This window comes from Corvus brachyrhynchos, unplaced genomic scaffold (assembly GCF_000691975.1).
Source record: "Corvus brachyrhynchos isolate BGI_N302 unplaced genomic scaffold, ASM69197v1 scaffold200, whole genome shotgun sequence".
Taxonomy (NCBI): domain Eukaryota; kingdom Metazoa; phylum Chordata; class Aves; order Passeriformes; family Corvidae; genus Corvus; species Corvus brachyrhynchos.
Window position 1 is genome coordinate 4,358,866 of NW_008236184.1, and position 16,486 is coordinate 4,375,351.

Consider the following 16,486-nt stretch of genomic DNA (forward strand, 5'->3'; position numbering starts at 1 on the left):
CACTCCCCTGTTAAATCCAGCAGGCAAGGAATAACCCCTCTAGCTGGGCAGCCATCCCAGAAACATTCATTCTATAGGCAATTAATACTTAGCAGAACATTTGGTGTGCTCTAACATCAAGCACCTTCTCCAGTCAGAGTCCTGTCCTGGACAGGACACTAAAGGTGACAGATGTGTGCAGATACACCAGATGTTCAGTACTTCACCATACACCTGCTATTAGCACAGTGTACCCCAGTTCATCCAACAGAGAGGGGAAAGATCCTAGGAAAACTCCTTCCTCATCACCAGAGGTTTTCCTTTAGAACTGGCATATTTTAAGACTAATGCAGCAGAACAAACAGATGCCCAGAAGAGAAAAAGGACCTTTGCAAAAGCTGCTGCTGTCATCTGAACTCTCCCCTCATCTGAGGCGTAGATCTTGAGATCATGGCGATAAGTGCTGTGCAGCCTGAGCAAGCCACAGCCAGGGAAACCAGCATAATCACCTGGAACAGAGGACAACTCAACATTCATATTCTCACACCTGAAAAATTATCAGCTCAATATACGGGTTTAGACAAACAAACTTTATTGTAGTACCAAAGTTATGTAGAGAATTAATCACTTGCATAGGCAGCATTTATGCTGCTCCAAAATAGATAGTTCTAGCTATATGCAAGGACTAGAAACACAACAAAGGCTTTGCCTAACTTGGGAAAGTTCATTTTGAGGAAAAAAGTGAGCATTCACCAGTCAAGTCTGACACTGCCCAAATTCTGCAGCAAACTCCACTGAACAGCCTGTAGTAGTTCTGCTAGTCTGAATATCCTTGTGCAGAATGAAGACACACAAAAATATCACTTCATTCTGCTTGTTTTCTGCATGAGAGCAGCTCCTGCAGCCCTCAGAAGTGCAGGGAGGGCTGTTCAGGGCACAAATTGCCAGTTTCTCATGGCTGAGTCAATCACAGGAGTCAGATCAGTAATGGAGGAAAGTAACTCATGCAGCTCTCGAGTCTGACTGCCAAAGACTGCAGTGGTCACTATTTGCTGCTACATGGAATCCCAGGGCAATTCTGCACAGCATCCAGTCACACTGCATGACAAGACAGGAACAGTACTCCCAGCTCTGAGCTCACAACTCACAGAAACACCCTGACAGACAAGGACAGGCACCAGCCAGAAGTCAGATGTATGTCTTGGGAAAGCTGACAGGCACCAAATGCTGCCCAACCCAGGAACACAGCACTTCCCTCCAAAACAAGATCTCTCCCTCTCCATGAATGACCATATAGAGCAGAAGACTACAAAGTTGTTGTTCAGAATGACTCTCATCTAAGCACGGCAGTCAATTCCCTGTAGGAGGTTATCAGGTTGGTTAAGTATGACTTCTCTTTGTGAATCCATGCTGACTACTCACAGTCACCTGCCTATCCTTCATGCACCAGGAATGCTCTCCAGGATTAGCTGCTCCGTCACTGTCTCAGGGACTGTTCTGAGGCTGACCTGGCTGCAGTTCCCTGGGCCCTCCTTCTTGTCAGTTTTGAATCCAGGAGCGACACTTCCTCTCCTCCAGTCCTCAGGCACCTCCCCCAATCCCCAGAGCCTTTCAAAGAGAATCTCCAGTGGCCTTGCAGGGACACCTGCCTGCTCCCCTGGCACTGTGGATGCAGCCCATCAGGGCCCTTGGGTTCTCATATGTCCAGCTTGCTTAAGTGTCCCCTGACCCGATCCTCCTCCACCAAAGGTGAAGGAAATCTTCTCCAATCCAATTTAAATTTGCTTAGTTAATTTGAAATGTAATTAATTAAACTGAATTAATTAAACATACAAGTCAAAGACAAGCATATCCAATACTGGGCTCACTGGATCAATCCAGTGTATTACTCCTGACTCAAAGGCAATCTCAGCCTTTTTTTTTTCCCCTTTCGGCTGATTTGTGTGCATATGAGGTGCTTTTCAGCATCACAGAATGATGGTGGAGAAAAAAAGAGAAGTTACCTTCCTATTCTCCTGTCTTAGGACAGAATTACCTGTGTTCCAAGACAGATCTCCTCTGTTCTCTACATTTGACCTAAATTCCTTGTTAAACATCCATAAATTTTGTATTTGCTGCATCAGAATGTATCTTATTAGAACCACCTGTCTTTTTTGAATCCTGGCACATTATGTGTAGAAAGCTGTTGTGCTCCAAGACACACTGAAGTTTAACAACTGCAGCAGACCTCTCTGGTCAGCTTAGGGATTTTTGGGTGCAAAACCCACCTGAATTATTTATCCCTACCATGCCAACTCAAAAGAACAAAAACTAATCCCAGAGGCCGTATACAGTCACAGATGCCTGAGCAAGTCTCAGCTGGGCTGGGCAGCCTGGCAGCCATGGGGCAGGACTGGAGGTACCTGGACAAACTCACCTTGGCCTCCAGGATACATGCAGCGAAAAGCTCGCCCCAGCTCCTCAGCCTGGACTCTTCCTGCTGGGGTCAGCTCTCCACCCCACTTAAGCACCAGGAGAAGGGAGGGGGAGGACTCTCGGCGAGCTTCTAGGAGACAAACAGGTATTCACTACATCAGCTCTCATATCTGAGCTTGCAGAGAGAGAGGAGGGGTGGAAGAAGAGATTGTCATCAGCACCTTGCAGAGTGTTCTCAATACAAGCCTGACCCAAAATCCTCAGAAAGCAAACCAGCAAGGAGGAAATTCAGAGCCACTAGTTTTTGAAGGTATAGGCTGACATTCACAAAATTGGAAGTGCAAGCCCTGTAGGGCCAACCAGGGTGTGCTGGCATCACTCCAACCCTTCTATGATGTGAGCAAAGATAAGATATGGGTCATCAATTCTGCTTGCACGTCCAGAGGCCTATACAGGTAGGGTAGCTGCACTCACACCTGAACTCTGGGCTTAAAGATCAGGGTAGAAATCAGGTTTCTTTACCTTCATCTTCACTTGCAGCTTTTGGATGTCCATGAGGCAGATAGGTCAACTGAACCTTACGGTTAATGCCAGAAAAATGTCCATACCTGTAACAAGGGAGGGAAAAAAAACCCTGAAACAAACCAACTCCACCCAGCCTTTGCCCAGAGGCCCCCAGGCAGTACACAGCAAAAGTAGAGCACAGGCAAAAGACTTTCTGCCACAACCCCCATAGCCACGAAACATTATTTTTGTCATCTCCCTGTGACCCAGCATAAACCCCCACAAAAAACCAAACAGCGCCCTCAAACAAAATTCAAAGATCCATTCCCTTGCTCTTCCACCAAGAGCACTCTGTGCTGTCATTCCTCACTAGGGCTTTAAACTCTATCTACATCTTTAACAAGTGAATGAATGAGATCACAGAAAAAACACTCTGACAGATGCTTTGAGGATAACCATGTTTCCAATGAGCAGAAAGAGCAGAGGAGGGAATCACAGCAAAAAGTCCTCCTCTGTGCTCCAGAGACACGACCTGAACATGGCTGCTGGCTGTGTGTGCCACAGCGAGCTGCAGTCCTGAGAGGAACCCTGGTTTTGTTTCAAAGATGTCAATACCACCATATTTTTATTTTGACTATACAAAACCTGAGAGGACACAAACATCTCTTCATGTTTGCCGAGCTCCTTTTTGCTAAACTTTTGGCACCAGGACAACCTTATTTAAAACAAGTTTTGTTCCAAATACATCAAAATGCTTCATATCAACGTGGTCCCTCCAGGACCCCAGTTCCTCTCCTGCAGCAAAGAACGCTCAGCGTTGTCGCAAGTTGTTTAGCCAAACACCAGACACACTTGGGACAAGGATCAGCATGGTTTTGATGTCAAGGAGAAAAGGTTAGGAGCATGGTGCTTTTCATGTACAGTTACTAACAGAGGACAGAGGAGACCCCAATCTCCAGGCACCAGCTGGCCAGGACACCAGCAGCACAGCTTGTTTCCGCAGCACATGCTCTGAGGCAAACCCACAGTGCCCCAAGATAGGAATGCTTACATCTCCAAGACACTCTTCAGCTGTTCCAGTTTGGATTTCCTCTCCTCGATTTCACAATCACTGTGGGTTCCCAGCTCCACCACAAGCTGCCGTGCAATGTCCAGCACTTCCTGTTGGAAAGCAGAGAGCAATTCTGCCTCAGACTCACCAGTGTACTCCTGCAAGGCCTCCTGGACAGCTTCACCCAGCATCAGGTCCATGCAGACACTCCTCAGAAGCATGTCATTTCGTAAGACACAGCTCAGGCAGGACAAACTTCCACACCGCAGTTTGCTTCATCCCCATGCTGTGCTACAGCCCTGTTGAGAATCAAGCAGGTACCTCCAATTTCCCCACTCCCTAGCATGGACCCATCTGTCACCAGAGGCAACCACAGCTGGTGGGCAAGCTGCATCAGGTCATCTCCATCCTACAGTGTGCGCATCAGCCAGCAGATGTTTCTGTTCTGCTCTCCTGCTGTCACCCAGCTGAGTGTGCACAAAGACTGTTGCTTTTTTGGAGGTTTTCACCCTCCCAAAGAATTGCCTTGCAGCAAGATCTGTATTACCTGCATATCCCACACAGTAATCCCAGAATGTACTTACTCACCTGTAGCTGCTCTGGTTTCTTCAGCTTCAACTTCCCTGTCTTGTAACCATCATATTTCTCAAATAATTCAAAGAACCTGAATAGACAACAAAGAATGCTGATCCATTTTCTGCTGTTTCAGTAATACAAGGAGGGTCATGAGCATTCAGACTCTGTTCTTCAGGGAGAACCAGCAGGCTGCTGGCTCCTCCCTGTGCTTCAGAGATTCTGAAAAAACAAGTGTCTTTCTGTATACAACCAGGAAGCAGATACTAGCTTCCCAATTAGTGGGGCACTTCCCTTTTCAGCACCTAGCACACCTTCACTCTCCCTTCCAGAATTCACACAGAAGGTGTCAGGATCCTTGCAGGGAAAGGGGGATCTCTCAACCAGTCAGAAAGCATTTGCTTGGATGGGCCAGGAAAAAGTACTGCCTCCTATGCACTCAGCCCTCTGCTCCTGCTCCTGGTTTAGAGAAAAGGCCCTTGTCCCTTCCCAGCAGCACAGCACCTTCTTCCCTTGGCTCTTACCGGGGATGTTTCACTTCCATCTTCATCTTCTGCTTTGGGGTGCGATCTCCATGACGGATGACTGCAATAACACAGCGAAGCTCCATCCTGGGGAAACACAAGATAAGGATGACAAATGTGCCCCTACACTCCAGAACTGCCACCAGGAAGAAGCTTCCCATTGGTCCTTCAGTTCCATTCTTCTGACAGCTGCTTTCCTCAGCAGGGGTAGAATTTCCCCCAGACTAAACCAGGCACGAGTGCCACAGCTGCAGAGAGAGTCAAAGCTCTGCAGACACTACCAAGTTGTCTGGTTTCATACCGGTGTACAAAGTATGCTGAAGATCACAAAGAAACTTTTGCCTTTGGTCTTTTAACCTTATGTGGTAGAAAACTAGCAAGGCCAAAGGTATCAAATGCGGGGCTGCCAAGCATATGGGTAATATGAATATTTCAGCTAAGTGTTTCCACCCATTTCACTGGTAACTCAACAAGCACTTTCTCCATGCAACAGCCAGCTACAGCATCTGTCCTGATCTGTTTCCTGTCCTGACGAAGAATTTGGATCCTCTGAAAGCCATGTGAGCAGTTTCTGTAATTTCTTCAGTTACTGGTCATCTGCATTCATCAAACCTACAACTGATCTCCAACCTGTCAGGACTTCCATGTGCATAGCTCAGCATTTCCACAAACATTTAAGGGTTGCAAGCAGGACAGCAGCTGGAGGATGTCACGCTGCTTGTGGTATCAAGCCCTTGGACAGGGTTGCTCACACTTTGTCCCTCATGTAGCCATCACTGGCATCCTTTAGAGAAGACAGCAGGTACTCACATGGTGCCTGAAGTTGTGGGGACAATGGGGATGTCTTCTGCCTCTGTTGGGATGGACCAGGGGATATGAAACTGGGGAGCCAATTCCCGCATTATTATATTTCTGAAAGAAATCAAAATATAACACTCACAAGAAAATCCATTCCTTTGGTTCTCCACCTCCTCCGTAGCAGTCGTGCTGAAAGATGTGAGGAGAGCCACAGAATTTCCCCTCACTTTTATTGCAGAGACACCTATCACACTGTGGGCTAGTTAGGGCACCCCAAAGGGGTACCAGTTTCCCTCACATCACCAATACCACAACTGGGCTTAGCATGAAATGAAAAGTCCTAGAAGATACATTTAGCTGTAGACAAAGACAGCTAATGCCAATGCAGGCAGGAGCTCTGGGGGTTGAAAATAATCCATACCTCCAAGAGCTAAGCTGAACAAATGACTCCCATGAACCACCTGCAGACTTCTCTGACATACTGACCAGGACTCCACATTCCATTTTACTTTGCCGTGAGTTATCTTACCACCTTACCAAAACTCGGATTGTTCATACCCAAGGATTTTGGCACAGTCATCATAATACTTCATGGAGTTCTTCACAAAGCTGAAGCCATTCACATCACAAACAAAAGAGTGGCCGTTGGCCCGCAGAAGGTCGAACCCGCACACAGTTTGCTGCAGGAGGAAGCAGAGGATATGGGACTTGGACACACAGTAAGGAGGCATGGGGGACAGCAGCCACCCTGCCAGCAGGGCATACACAGAGCCAGCCAACGCTGCTCAGCTCAGCCCCACTGATGCTACAGCCATCCTCCACTCCATGCCCACCTCACAAGCCTTGAACAAGTGTGAACACATGCCATTAGTCAGACCTTTACACTTTCACTGCTGTACCAAAGGCCATACCCACAAGCCCCCAGATGAAGCCATCAGGGCCAACCCCCAACTTCCTAGAGCTCTAAAGGCCTAAAACAGAGCAGCTCCTGGATATCCTGCTCTTCCTTTCAAATCCAATCATTTTAAACCAGACTGACAAGCACGGACAAGAAGTGCTGCAGGCAAAGACACCCATTACTAAACGGAAAAAGCTACAAAGTAGAAAAGAGATCAAATCTGCATCAGCCCAACTGCATGGGGTGCCAGTTGCAGCAGGGCAGGAACCAGGAGCCCAGTGCTTCTTGCACTGACACTGCTGAGCATGCCACGAAACTATACCTAGACTCATACTCGCTCTACCCATCTGTAAAATAAAACATCAATTTGCACCAGAGCCATATTAAAACCAACCAACCAACCAAACCAAAACCAACCAAACAGAAAGCCCAAACAAACAAAAAAACCAAACACAAGTACCAAAATGCAAAAAGAAAAACAAGAAAATAAGACCAAATCTTCCACATAAACAAACACAGGAAACAGTCAAAACAGGATAAGCACAGATCAGATGGAGAGCAGCAGGCTCAGGACCCAGTATTAAATGCTCAGATGTATGTGGGACACCAGGTACCTGCCAGCACAGAGGGCAGTTGCTGCAGGCCCTCCTGCCTTCCCAGTCACCTCTGCCCAGCAAACTGCCACAGCCAGCAGGACCAACAACTGGCATCAGGCATGGAGGATTGCCACGCCTGAGACATGCCAGGATGACAAGTTTTAACACCAACCCTGACATGGATCAGACATTTGTGGAGTCCTGCTTGCACAGGAAGAAAATACAGACCTTAAAGGCTACACAGACTTTACGGGCAACAAGTTTCTCCATGGCAGTCAGCATGACTGGGTAACGAATTTCTTTCCCTTCACTGTCCCGTTCCACTTTCCCATCCAAAGCAGGGGATTTGCGAGCCTCTGCATGGGCATAGTCCGGCCCAACAGTGTACACCTGGAAATACAGTGAGTTACACCTGACATAGCCACCAAGACTAACTGCAGCTTCCAGAAGGTACTTCTGCTGCAGACACAGAAAAGGAGATGACATGGTCTCACGCATTCCTCCTGCTGTGATCTACAGAGCATCCACTCCCTGCTTTGGGGCTGAAACTGCACAGTCAGCACCACAAAGCTTAAACACACATTCCAGGCCCTAAGTAGGACTAAGCAGAACCGCTGAACCTTCAGCTCCTCCCCCAGGCCTGGCAAAGGAAGGCACCATTCCTGGCTTTTCCTTACCTTTACATCAGTACCATCCGTAGGCATGAATTCCTCATAAATGTAGGAGCCTGTCTTCCTCACACTGCTCTCTGGGGAGTACACACTGCTCCGGCTGCCAATCTGAGAGCACAGAATAAACACCTCAGGGAAGAGCATGGGGATCCTTTTCTTAGATGGAAGCAGAAAAGCAGAAGTTTCATCCCATATGTAGAGAATTTAGCAGACTTAGTGGATTGGCATCTTAGGCCCCCCAGCTGTTACAGCACACGTATTTATGGAGGACAAAAGAAACTGTAAAATGCAGGCAGCAGGTATGTAATTTTCCAGGCTTTGAAGAGGAGAAAAGTTGTTATAGACCATTAATTTATCTCAAATCACTTCAAGGGTATGGAACAAAAAAAAGTGAACGGAGACCTACAAAGTTAGGAGCCTAACTAATATGCAAATGAAAATTAATTACGACAGGTGATAATCCAACCAATTTAACTTCCTTCTAGGACCATGACTGATCTTATCAACATCGAGGATGATGTTGTTTTCATTTCTAGTGAGGCTTTGGATACATGCCTGTATCTTACCTAAAGGAACAATCATTTTAGGATTATTAATGGCAGATGTGTAACTGATTGGAAAAAAGATGCATCACAGCTATAACTGTTCACTGGCAAAGTGGGGGAAGTGAGTAAGGGCAGATTTCCTGTGGAATCTAGGAATAAATACTGCCTTTATCACATGTGCAGGCTACTCTAAGATGGGAAGGGCAAGAATGATGTTAAAGGACAGGAACATAGGTTTTTTGAAAAATTCATCTTGATAAACCCAGGAAATGATCTGGAAAAAGCAGCATGCAATTCAGAAAGGGACACAGTGCTCCATAACTACAGGATACAGGTAACCAAGAGGATGGGGAAGGTGAAGCCAGCACTACCACTGAAATATGTCCTCCTGTGGTTCCCAGGTAGATGGGGTTGAACTAAAAGTTCTGAGAAGGTCTAAACTTCCCCAAGACAAAACCTTCTCTTCCCCTTCACCTGCTGCAACACTCCTTCCTGAAGCCACATGGGTCTCAGATCTGTTGGTTCCAACACCAGCTCTGGAGACCCCTCCTCACCTTACGGAAGAGCCGCTGGCTGCCCCCACCTGCTGACGTCGGGTAGTAAATATACACATTGTGGTCTTCAGCACTGACTGGCTTCTCTACAAATGGCTTTGGGAAAACAGCTCCGTTTACCTCCACATGGTCCTCTCCTTCCACCAAGTTGCACTCTGAAGACAGAGCACAGCAGCAGCACATCAGGAAAGGTGAGGCAGTCCTAGTGCAGCCACAGCCCCTTCCAGGCCCATCAGATGGTTTTGCCCTTGGGACCTTTGCCCACAAAAAAACCCAACAGACTTATGAGTCAGGCCTCTTCGAGGTGACTGCCAGTATCTGTTCTCTGCAGACTATCTTAAATAGCAGAGCCTGAGGAAATGGATTTCAGCAGAGATTGGACACCGACCTTCTGGTCTGTCAGGATCTCGATTGAGCACAGCATAGCGGGGCAGGTCTATTCCTTCTTCTTGAAGGATCCGATACACTTCACGCCTGTAGAGGACAGAAGCAGTTTGAGAAGAGTCTAGAAGGTCCTTAGTACACGTCAAGGGAAAGACTTCACTCCCACTGATGAAGAACAGAGTCAAATGAACACAAAAAAGCATAAAGACAGACTGCAGGTACTTCCCAGCATATGCTCTCTGGACAAGTCCTACAGGCTATGGGATTTGCCTCAGTTCTGCTCCGGACACAAAAGCCCCAGAGTAAATCTCTACCTGGCCTAAACATGGACACTCAATTACTAGCACGTGCCCAGAGCACAGCAGCACACCCAGTACACACCACCTGCCCAGATCTGCCCTCTTGTCGAGCACCCTGTCATGCCAAGCTATCCAGTGCTCAGGCCAGGCAGAAGCAGCAGAGCCTTTTTTCATTTCGTGTCAAGGGACAAACCCCAGTTCTTTCACTACTTATACCTTGGGATGCCTGCCAGCACCCACATAACACTACTCACCACCCCAAAGACAGGGCAGGAGGTTTAGGATCTGTTAGGAGCCCTACTCACACACAGCCAAAGCAGCCTGGGTGTAAGAGCTGAAGTACGTGGCTGTTGGTGGCCTCTACCAACAGATGACTGAGAAACCTCACATGTCTGACCAACACACATTCCACAGATTCTGACCCAGCCTTGCTCCCAGTTTCTGACCCAGAGCCCCAGCTCACCACTTGGCTCTCCTGCTTAGAGACTAGTCTTTTTGCTTTAGTCATGGCGGCCTTGTTCTGTGAGAGCTCTTCCACTACCTACATCCCAGCCACTCCTTACAAGACATTTACACCAGAAAACAAAACATGGTTTTACACAATCTCAATGGTTTTACCCTCAAAGCCATTCCCCTCCATGCTTTGGGGAAACCCCGAAAAGCCACTGCTAAGGTCCCCTTCCTCCTCATCTCACTTGTTTGTGACCAGAAAAATGAAGTTTGCACAGCACACTGAGAAGAATCAGAGGAAGAGGGAAGGGTCTTTAGTGGCTCACAGACACCCACCTGTCCTGGATGTAATACTGCATATCAAGGTCGTTGATCAGAAATGGCTTGCACAGCTTGGCATAAGCAACTGCCTTATCCAGGGGGAATCCTGAAATACAGGGTGAGGACAGAGGGGAAGGCTGAAAGGAAACTCCCTTGCCCACAGCTTAAGCAGGCTAAGGCCTGCTACAGATGCGTTACCTTTGGAGTGGAAGGATATCAGGCAGTCACAAGAGGGCCAGTTCTCCACCGGTTCATTCAGAATAACATCTTCCCCCATGATCACCACTGTGATGTACTCGAACTTGCACAGACGTTCCAGAATCTGTGTCATGGGCTTTGACTTGGACTTTTTGGTCATGGCACAGATTCCCACCACGATCTGCCGTTCTGGTGGCTGACAGAGGGGAAGACAGAGATCACTTTAGTAGCATTTCATATAACACTGAATAGGGGCCAAAAGCAGCCAGGAGCTGGAGATCATTTTTTCTGCATACTGTTTCTGGAGGTTACAGAAAAAAATTAATGTTTTCTTTCTGCAGAGACACCTTTGCCCTTTTCACAGGTGCCAGAGTTTTCCTCAAAAATCTCCCTGGTGAAACAGAAAGGTTTACAGCAGTGTCAGGTTAAGTTTCTAGAACAAAGAAATCCACTAGTTTTCCCAAATCAGGTCTGCAAGCAAAAACGCTGGATTTCCTGAAGCAGTGAGCACAGCAGCATGACGTAATGTGTCCTATCATAAATGCCACTGCTGTGTCCCACAGCTGTGCCACACAGCCAGGTGCTGTGTCCCCTGCAGTCCCAACTACCTGCAGCCTCAGCAGTAACCATGCAAAACCTGGCTGAGACACAGGGATTCTGCACAGGTGCTCCAGCCCAGAATGCTGGGACCTCCTTACCGACTCCTCCTCTTCATCATCTTCAAAGAAATCGGTTTCGTCTGTCTTCATGTTTGATCCCAGAAATTCTGTCTCATCATCTCTGGAACCGACAACAAACCTGGGAGTGGAGTTCTCTCCCTCACTGGAGGTCGTCGGGGACGACATTGCAGCTTCGGTGGCCAACCATCCCGCTCTGGAATTACAGTGTGCAAAAGGGGTCAGATGCAGGGCGATCCCCAGGGCCAGCTGCGTGATGGAAGCAAGTGATGGTGGGGAGGGCAGGGACTGATCTGGCATGAGGGATGGTGCTGCCCAGCACAAAAGGAGGAAATAGGAAGACACTCTCAGGGTGGGAGGGGATCTGGAATTCTGGAACATTTTAGATAAGCAGCTCCATTTTCCAATTAACCCCCTTGCACTGGGACAGTGTCATCACCAGCACCGAAATAGTGTAACCCTTACAGTGATGCATGTCCAGCTGCTGCCTAAATCATGGACAGGCACAGGGGACACTCTTGCAGACTCATATGCCCAACAACATCAACTGGGACTCCAGAAGTCAGGATAAAGCTCAGGTCAGTGACAGTGACTTTCCAATTGCCAATTTTCATCCTTTCAGCTCAAGAAGACCTACAGTAACAGAGAGAACAGTTTGAGGGGTGCAGGAGTTTGCAGGGAGGAGGGAAAACAAGTGAAAACTCTGGCAGGAAAAGAGAACACAGGGAGCATCAGCAACAGTTTGGGTTGCAGCTCAGAGTGTCTGGGTTTGCAAGCTGGCATAGAAACACAGAAGGGATCCATCAAGATTGAGTCCAGCTCCTGGCCCTGTACAGACATCCCAAGAATCCCACCATGTGCCTGAGAGCATTGTCCACAGGCTTTTTGAACTTAGATAGGCTTAGTGCTGTGACCACTTCCCTGGGGAGCCTGTTCCAGTGCTCAACCATCCTCTGGGGAAAAATCCCTTTTCCTGATACCCAACTTAAACCTCCCCCAACTCAGCACCAGCTGTTTCCTCAGGTCCTGCCACCAGTCACAAAGAGCAGAGATCGGAGCTGCTCCTTGGCTGCCTCTCGGGAGGATGTTGAAGACTGCAATGAGGTCTCCCCTCAGTCTCCTCCAGGCTGAGTGCCCTCAGCCACTCCTCATAAGGCCCCTCCAGACCCTTTCCCATCCTCGTGGCCCTCCTTTGGAAGCTCTCTAATGCTTAATGTGTTTTTTATATTGCAGTAACCAAAACTGCCCCAGAACTCAAGGTGAGGCTGCACCAGTGCAGAGTAGAGTGGAACAATCACTTCCTTTGACCAGCTGCTGAATATATGCTGTGAGTTAAAAATTCCAGGAAAGGAGCATGTCCTCCACTGTCACCTACAAGAGCACCACTGCCTGCCCCAGAAGGGACAGAGTCTGAACACACCATTCAACTGACCTGTACATGCCAAGGACACAGCTGTTCACCGTTGACCTAAGCCGCACCCACACAAGTGTCAAGCAGGTGTCTTTCACTGTGCTTTTCCTAATTATAAAGTGGCCAAAAGCATTCCTCTTGTGTAAGTGAGGGCAACGTTGAGGAGAGGACATTGTGAACACCTCATGTTATTAAATACTTCCTAAAACTGGACATGAGACACTCTCTGCTGTTGCTTCTCACATTCTCACATGATTTCCAGCATTCCCTAGATTAAGCGTTACTGAATTTCCTCGTCTTTAGTGATGCCTTCCCTTACAGCGAGGACGCAGCACGAGACTGCATTGCCACATACAGCTGTCAGTTCCCAGTCCTCCAGCAGCAATAGGAGGCACACCCCAAAGTCATCAGCCTGCTGCCAGCACAACATCAGGGCACTCAAGAACCCCCTCACTGGGAACAACAACAGAAGATTGCCTCAATTCATCTGAGCAGGGTGGGAAATGCAAAAGACACAGAGCAATCCAGCTGCTTGTGAAATCCCCTTGGAAATAAGAGTAGAATAATGCAGGCCTCCAGGCAGAAAGGCAGCGCGGTCCCAGAAAGGGCAGGAAATGTAACAGGTAAGTGTTCAGAGAAAGTGCTGGAGCAGAAGTGCATCAGACAAGGACCCGCAGCCTCAGTACCCGGCACTGGTTGTACACAAGCCCATCAGCTGTCACGCTGGATCTACTGGGGGAGCGGACACCGACCCAACAGAAACCACACAGGGGACACAGCAAGCCTGGACTTCTTACATACCACACCAAGGATGATCTCCTCCATCTTACTCCCATGCACCAAGCCCAGTGCTGCTGCTCCCACAAAATCCTCAAAGCACAGCACACAACTGGCACTGAAATGTCTCGATCAGCAACAGTCAGAGCTGTAACTCGCCATCAGTGCTCGCTGCTAGTGGGAGGAACAGCGTTGGCAGACCAGGCTATAGAGGCATTCACTATGCACTCCACATAGCCCTGCTACCTCCAGAGGAGGACAAGAGTAGGATTCCCAAGATACTCAGGAACCATTTTCATGCCTGTGTCCTCTGCCTCAGCACACCAGTGCAGAATGAGCCCTTAGCAGGTACACTATCAGCTTGATGGCTGATGATTTAATGAAGTGAAGCAAACCATGCAAAAGGAGGAGGAGGGTTATTTTCTCCAATCCCTTACTCTCCCCTCCCTCCTGTAAAAAAAAGATCAAGCAGCAGGAAAACCTTTGCCCTAAGAACTCAGAAAGCACCAACTTCTCTACATAACCTGCTCCTATCCCAGAGAAAAATTCTCTTCCCTGCTCTATAGCTCTGTCTCAAGGCCATGATACCATACTCAAATCAGGTAAAAACTCAGAGCCTCACTGAAGCTGACAGCCGCTGATAGATCAGGCATAAATTCAGTGTTGAGTTTATGCTGCTGACTGTGTCATCCAAGGGAGACAAGAGCATTAATGCAGCTCCGGCACATGCACACAAAAGGTAAAGATGATTCTGGCTCTGATGTCAGCAAGGAAAGCCTCATGATTTCAGGTGTGGGGAGAGCATTAACCAGAACCTTCTTCTAGTTTTTCTTAAAAGCAGATTCCTTACTGTAGACTTACACCAAGCAACTACAAGCTCTTAATGAAACAAAACTTTCAGCTACAGGCATAACTAAGGCATCAAAAACTCAGACTGTTGCTCTTAAATGGACACAGGCAAGTGGAGCTCTATTCTGGTATCTAAGGACAGTGACAGGAGGTTTACCCACCACACCTGAGCCAGCTCTAGTGCTGAACTGTCACAGGGCTCATATGCCAGGAGGGTGGCAATTGCCATTATGGAACCCTTACAGGTTCCTGCACGGAACACAGCTTGAACTTTTTCACACCAACCACAGCACGACGATGGTTCTGTCCCTGTTGACATGAGCTAACCGCTCATGGAAGCCACAGATTTTGCTCAGTTCCCAGTTGCTGAGAGTGCTATGGGCCTCACCTCTCACTAATCACAGCAAGAAAATTCAGTGTTGAGTTTATGCTGCTGACTGTGTCATCCAAGGGAGACAGCATTAATGCAGCTCCAGCACATGCACACAAAAGGTAAGGATGATTCTGGCTTTGAGTCAGAATATTCAGGCTTGGTAGTCCTGTCACAGACACAGGAGGAAGCACATGCCAGCCGCTGCAGCTAAAGACTTCCCTGCTGCACTTCCAAGAAGGGCAGCTGTGATCTGCTGCACAGTCATACCAAAGGTTGCCATCATCACCCAATCAGCAATCCAAACCTGCTGACACACAACCCTAAATGGAGCCATAGACCTTGCCTCCGATGTCCTTGGACTGATTCAGCTCCCTAGATTGCCCTGTATTAGTGATAAGAAATGAGACAGTAAATTGTTTTCCAGTTCCCCAGCAGGTCATTCAGGTGCTGTTCAGATAAGGGTGCTCACAAAGTAAAGAGATTCTTTGTGCCCTGCTTCTGAGGTACCAGACATTTAAGAGAGAAGGTATGATTAGGTCTTGTACTAAGTTTGTGCTCAGTGGGCATTAACCAACCAAAGAGTGGGTTTACCTGTCAGGGTTTTGTTTCATTTTGGTTTTTAAACAAAAGGTGCAGATGCAGGTGCAGTCTCTGTAGTGCCAGGCTGACGGACAGGAACGTGGCTCATCATATTGCCGGTGGCAGGAATTTGGGTTACCCCGGCAGCCAGAAAGTCTGCAAGGATGATCCAGCTTAGAGACTCACAGCCTAGCCAAGCCAGGTCAGGTACATGTAGGATCATGACTTCTAAGAATACATGTAGCTGGCATTTTAAAACACTAATGCTGGCAATGTTTTGTAGATCTACCTGAAACTACTGACATCCCTACAACCAACCAACCAACCAACCAGTCCAAAAAACCCAACTCTGAAAGGTTAGGCCCTGAGCAGCAAAGCAACTTTGCATGACCAGTGATAGACAGAGAGTTACTGTCACAAGGGCTTTTGCATTAAGGTTAATTCCATACTTAAAAATGGTGAAAGCTGTACTCTTATCATGGGCACTCAATTGCTTCAGAACAGGAAGAACACCTATTCTAGGGTTAATAATTAAAACTATTTTAACACGGTGTATCAGAGAAATCCCTCTGTTCCGGTAACACAGGCGTTCAAGGTGTTCACAGCCAAGAAGCTGAAGTCAAGTTCAGTCTATTCAAGCAGCACTTTCAGTGAGGCCGGATACAACAGCTGCAAACACGGCGAGCGGAGCAGAGGGGAACACTGAGTACTGCGGGGCACTGCACAGCTCCTGCTCACCTCCTCCTAAAGATCTGCTGCAGAATCTTGGTTTATCCCGCACACTGAGCAGTGCTGTACCGCGCATAGCGGCGAGACCCGTCCGTGTCTTACATTGTTCATAACTAAATATTTAATGCGTTTCCTGAGTCTGTAAAGCGTGAAACTCCTCAGCAGCGGAATTCCCCCGACACGGTCACTGTCACTGAGGGTTTATTGCAGGGGGGGCCGCTGCCGCTCTACCCCGCGCACACCGTGAGGGCTTCACAAACGCCAGCCCGCCAGGCTCGGGGGAGAGAGCGGCCCCGGAGAGCGGGGCAGGGGCCGGGGCGGGGACCGGGAC

The 16,486-nt window shown here is 48.1% G+C and overlaps 1 protein-coding gene across 9 annotated transcripts in view; it reads right to left on the bottom strand.

Annotated features, from left to right (window-relative positions):
* PPIP5K1 (diphosphoinositol pentakisphosphate kinase 1) overlaps nucleotides 1–16,451 on the bottom strand; it is a 44,601-nt gene extending 28,150 nt beyond the window's left edge. For 4 of the 9 annotated variants that reach the window (XM_017738147.1, XM_017738145.1, XM_017738143.1 and 1 more), the window contains exons 1-16: nucleotides 15,439–16,446; nucleotides 11,459–11,633; nucleotides 10,761–10,956; nucleotides 10,578–10,668; nucleotides 9,497–9,582; nucleotides 9,109–9,263; nucleotides 8,016–8,117; nucleotides 7,567–7,728; nucleotides 6,403–6,524; nucleotides 5,857–5,958; nucleotides 5,047–5,133; nucleotides 4,538–4,613; nucleotides 3,950–4,059; nucleotides 2,917–3,002; nucleotides 2,396–2,524; nucleotides 367–488 (exon numbers count right to left, since the gene is read on the bottom strand). In XM_017738147.1, coding sequence (XP_017593636.1) covers nucleotides 367–488; nucleotides 2,396–2,524; nucleotides 2,917–3,002; nucleotides 3,950–4,059; nucleotides 4,538–4,613; nucleotides 5,047–5,133; nucleotides 5,857–5,958; nucleotides 6,403–6,524; nucleotides 7,567–7,728; nucleotides 8,016–8,117; nucleotides 9,109–9,263; nucleotides 9,497–9,582; nucleotides 10,578–10,668; nucleotides 10,761–10,956; nucleotides 11,459–11,633; nucleotides 15,439–15,458 — 1,821 coding nt within the window. In that variant the 5' untranslated portion in view covers nucleotides 15,459–16,446. Of the gene's footprint in view, nucleotides 1–366; nucleotides 489–2,395; nucleotides 2,525–2,916; nucleotides 3,003–3,949; nucleotides 4,060–4,537; nucleotides 4,614–5,046; nucleotides 5,134–5,856; nucleotides 5,959–6,402; nucleotides 6,525–7,566; nucleotides 7,729–8,015; nucleotides 8,118–9,108; nucleotides 9,264–9,496; nucleotides 9,583–10,577; nucleotides 10,669–10,760; nucleotides 10,957–11,458; nucleotides 11,634–15,438 lie in introns of all 9 variants that reach the window. The other 5 variants (XM_017738128.1, XM_017738118.1, XM_017738114.1 and 2 more) reach the window with 3 other exon arrangements.
* Between the last annotated feature and the right edge of the window lie 35 nt (nucleotides 16,452–16,486).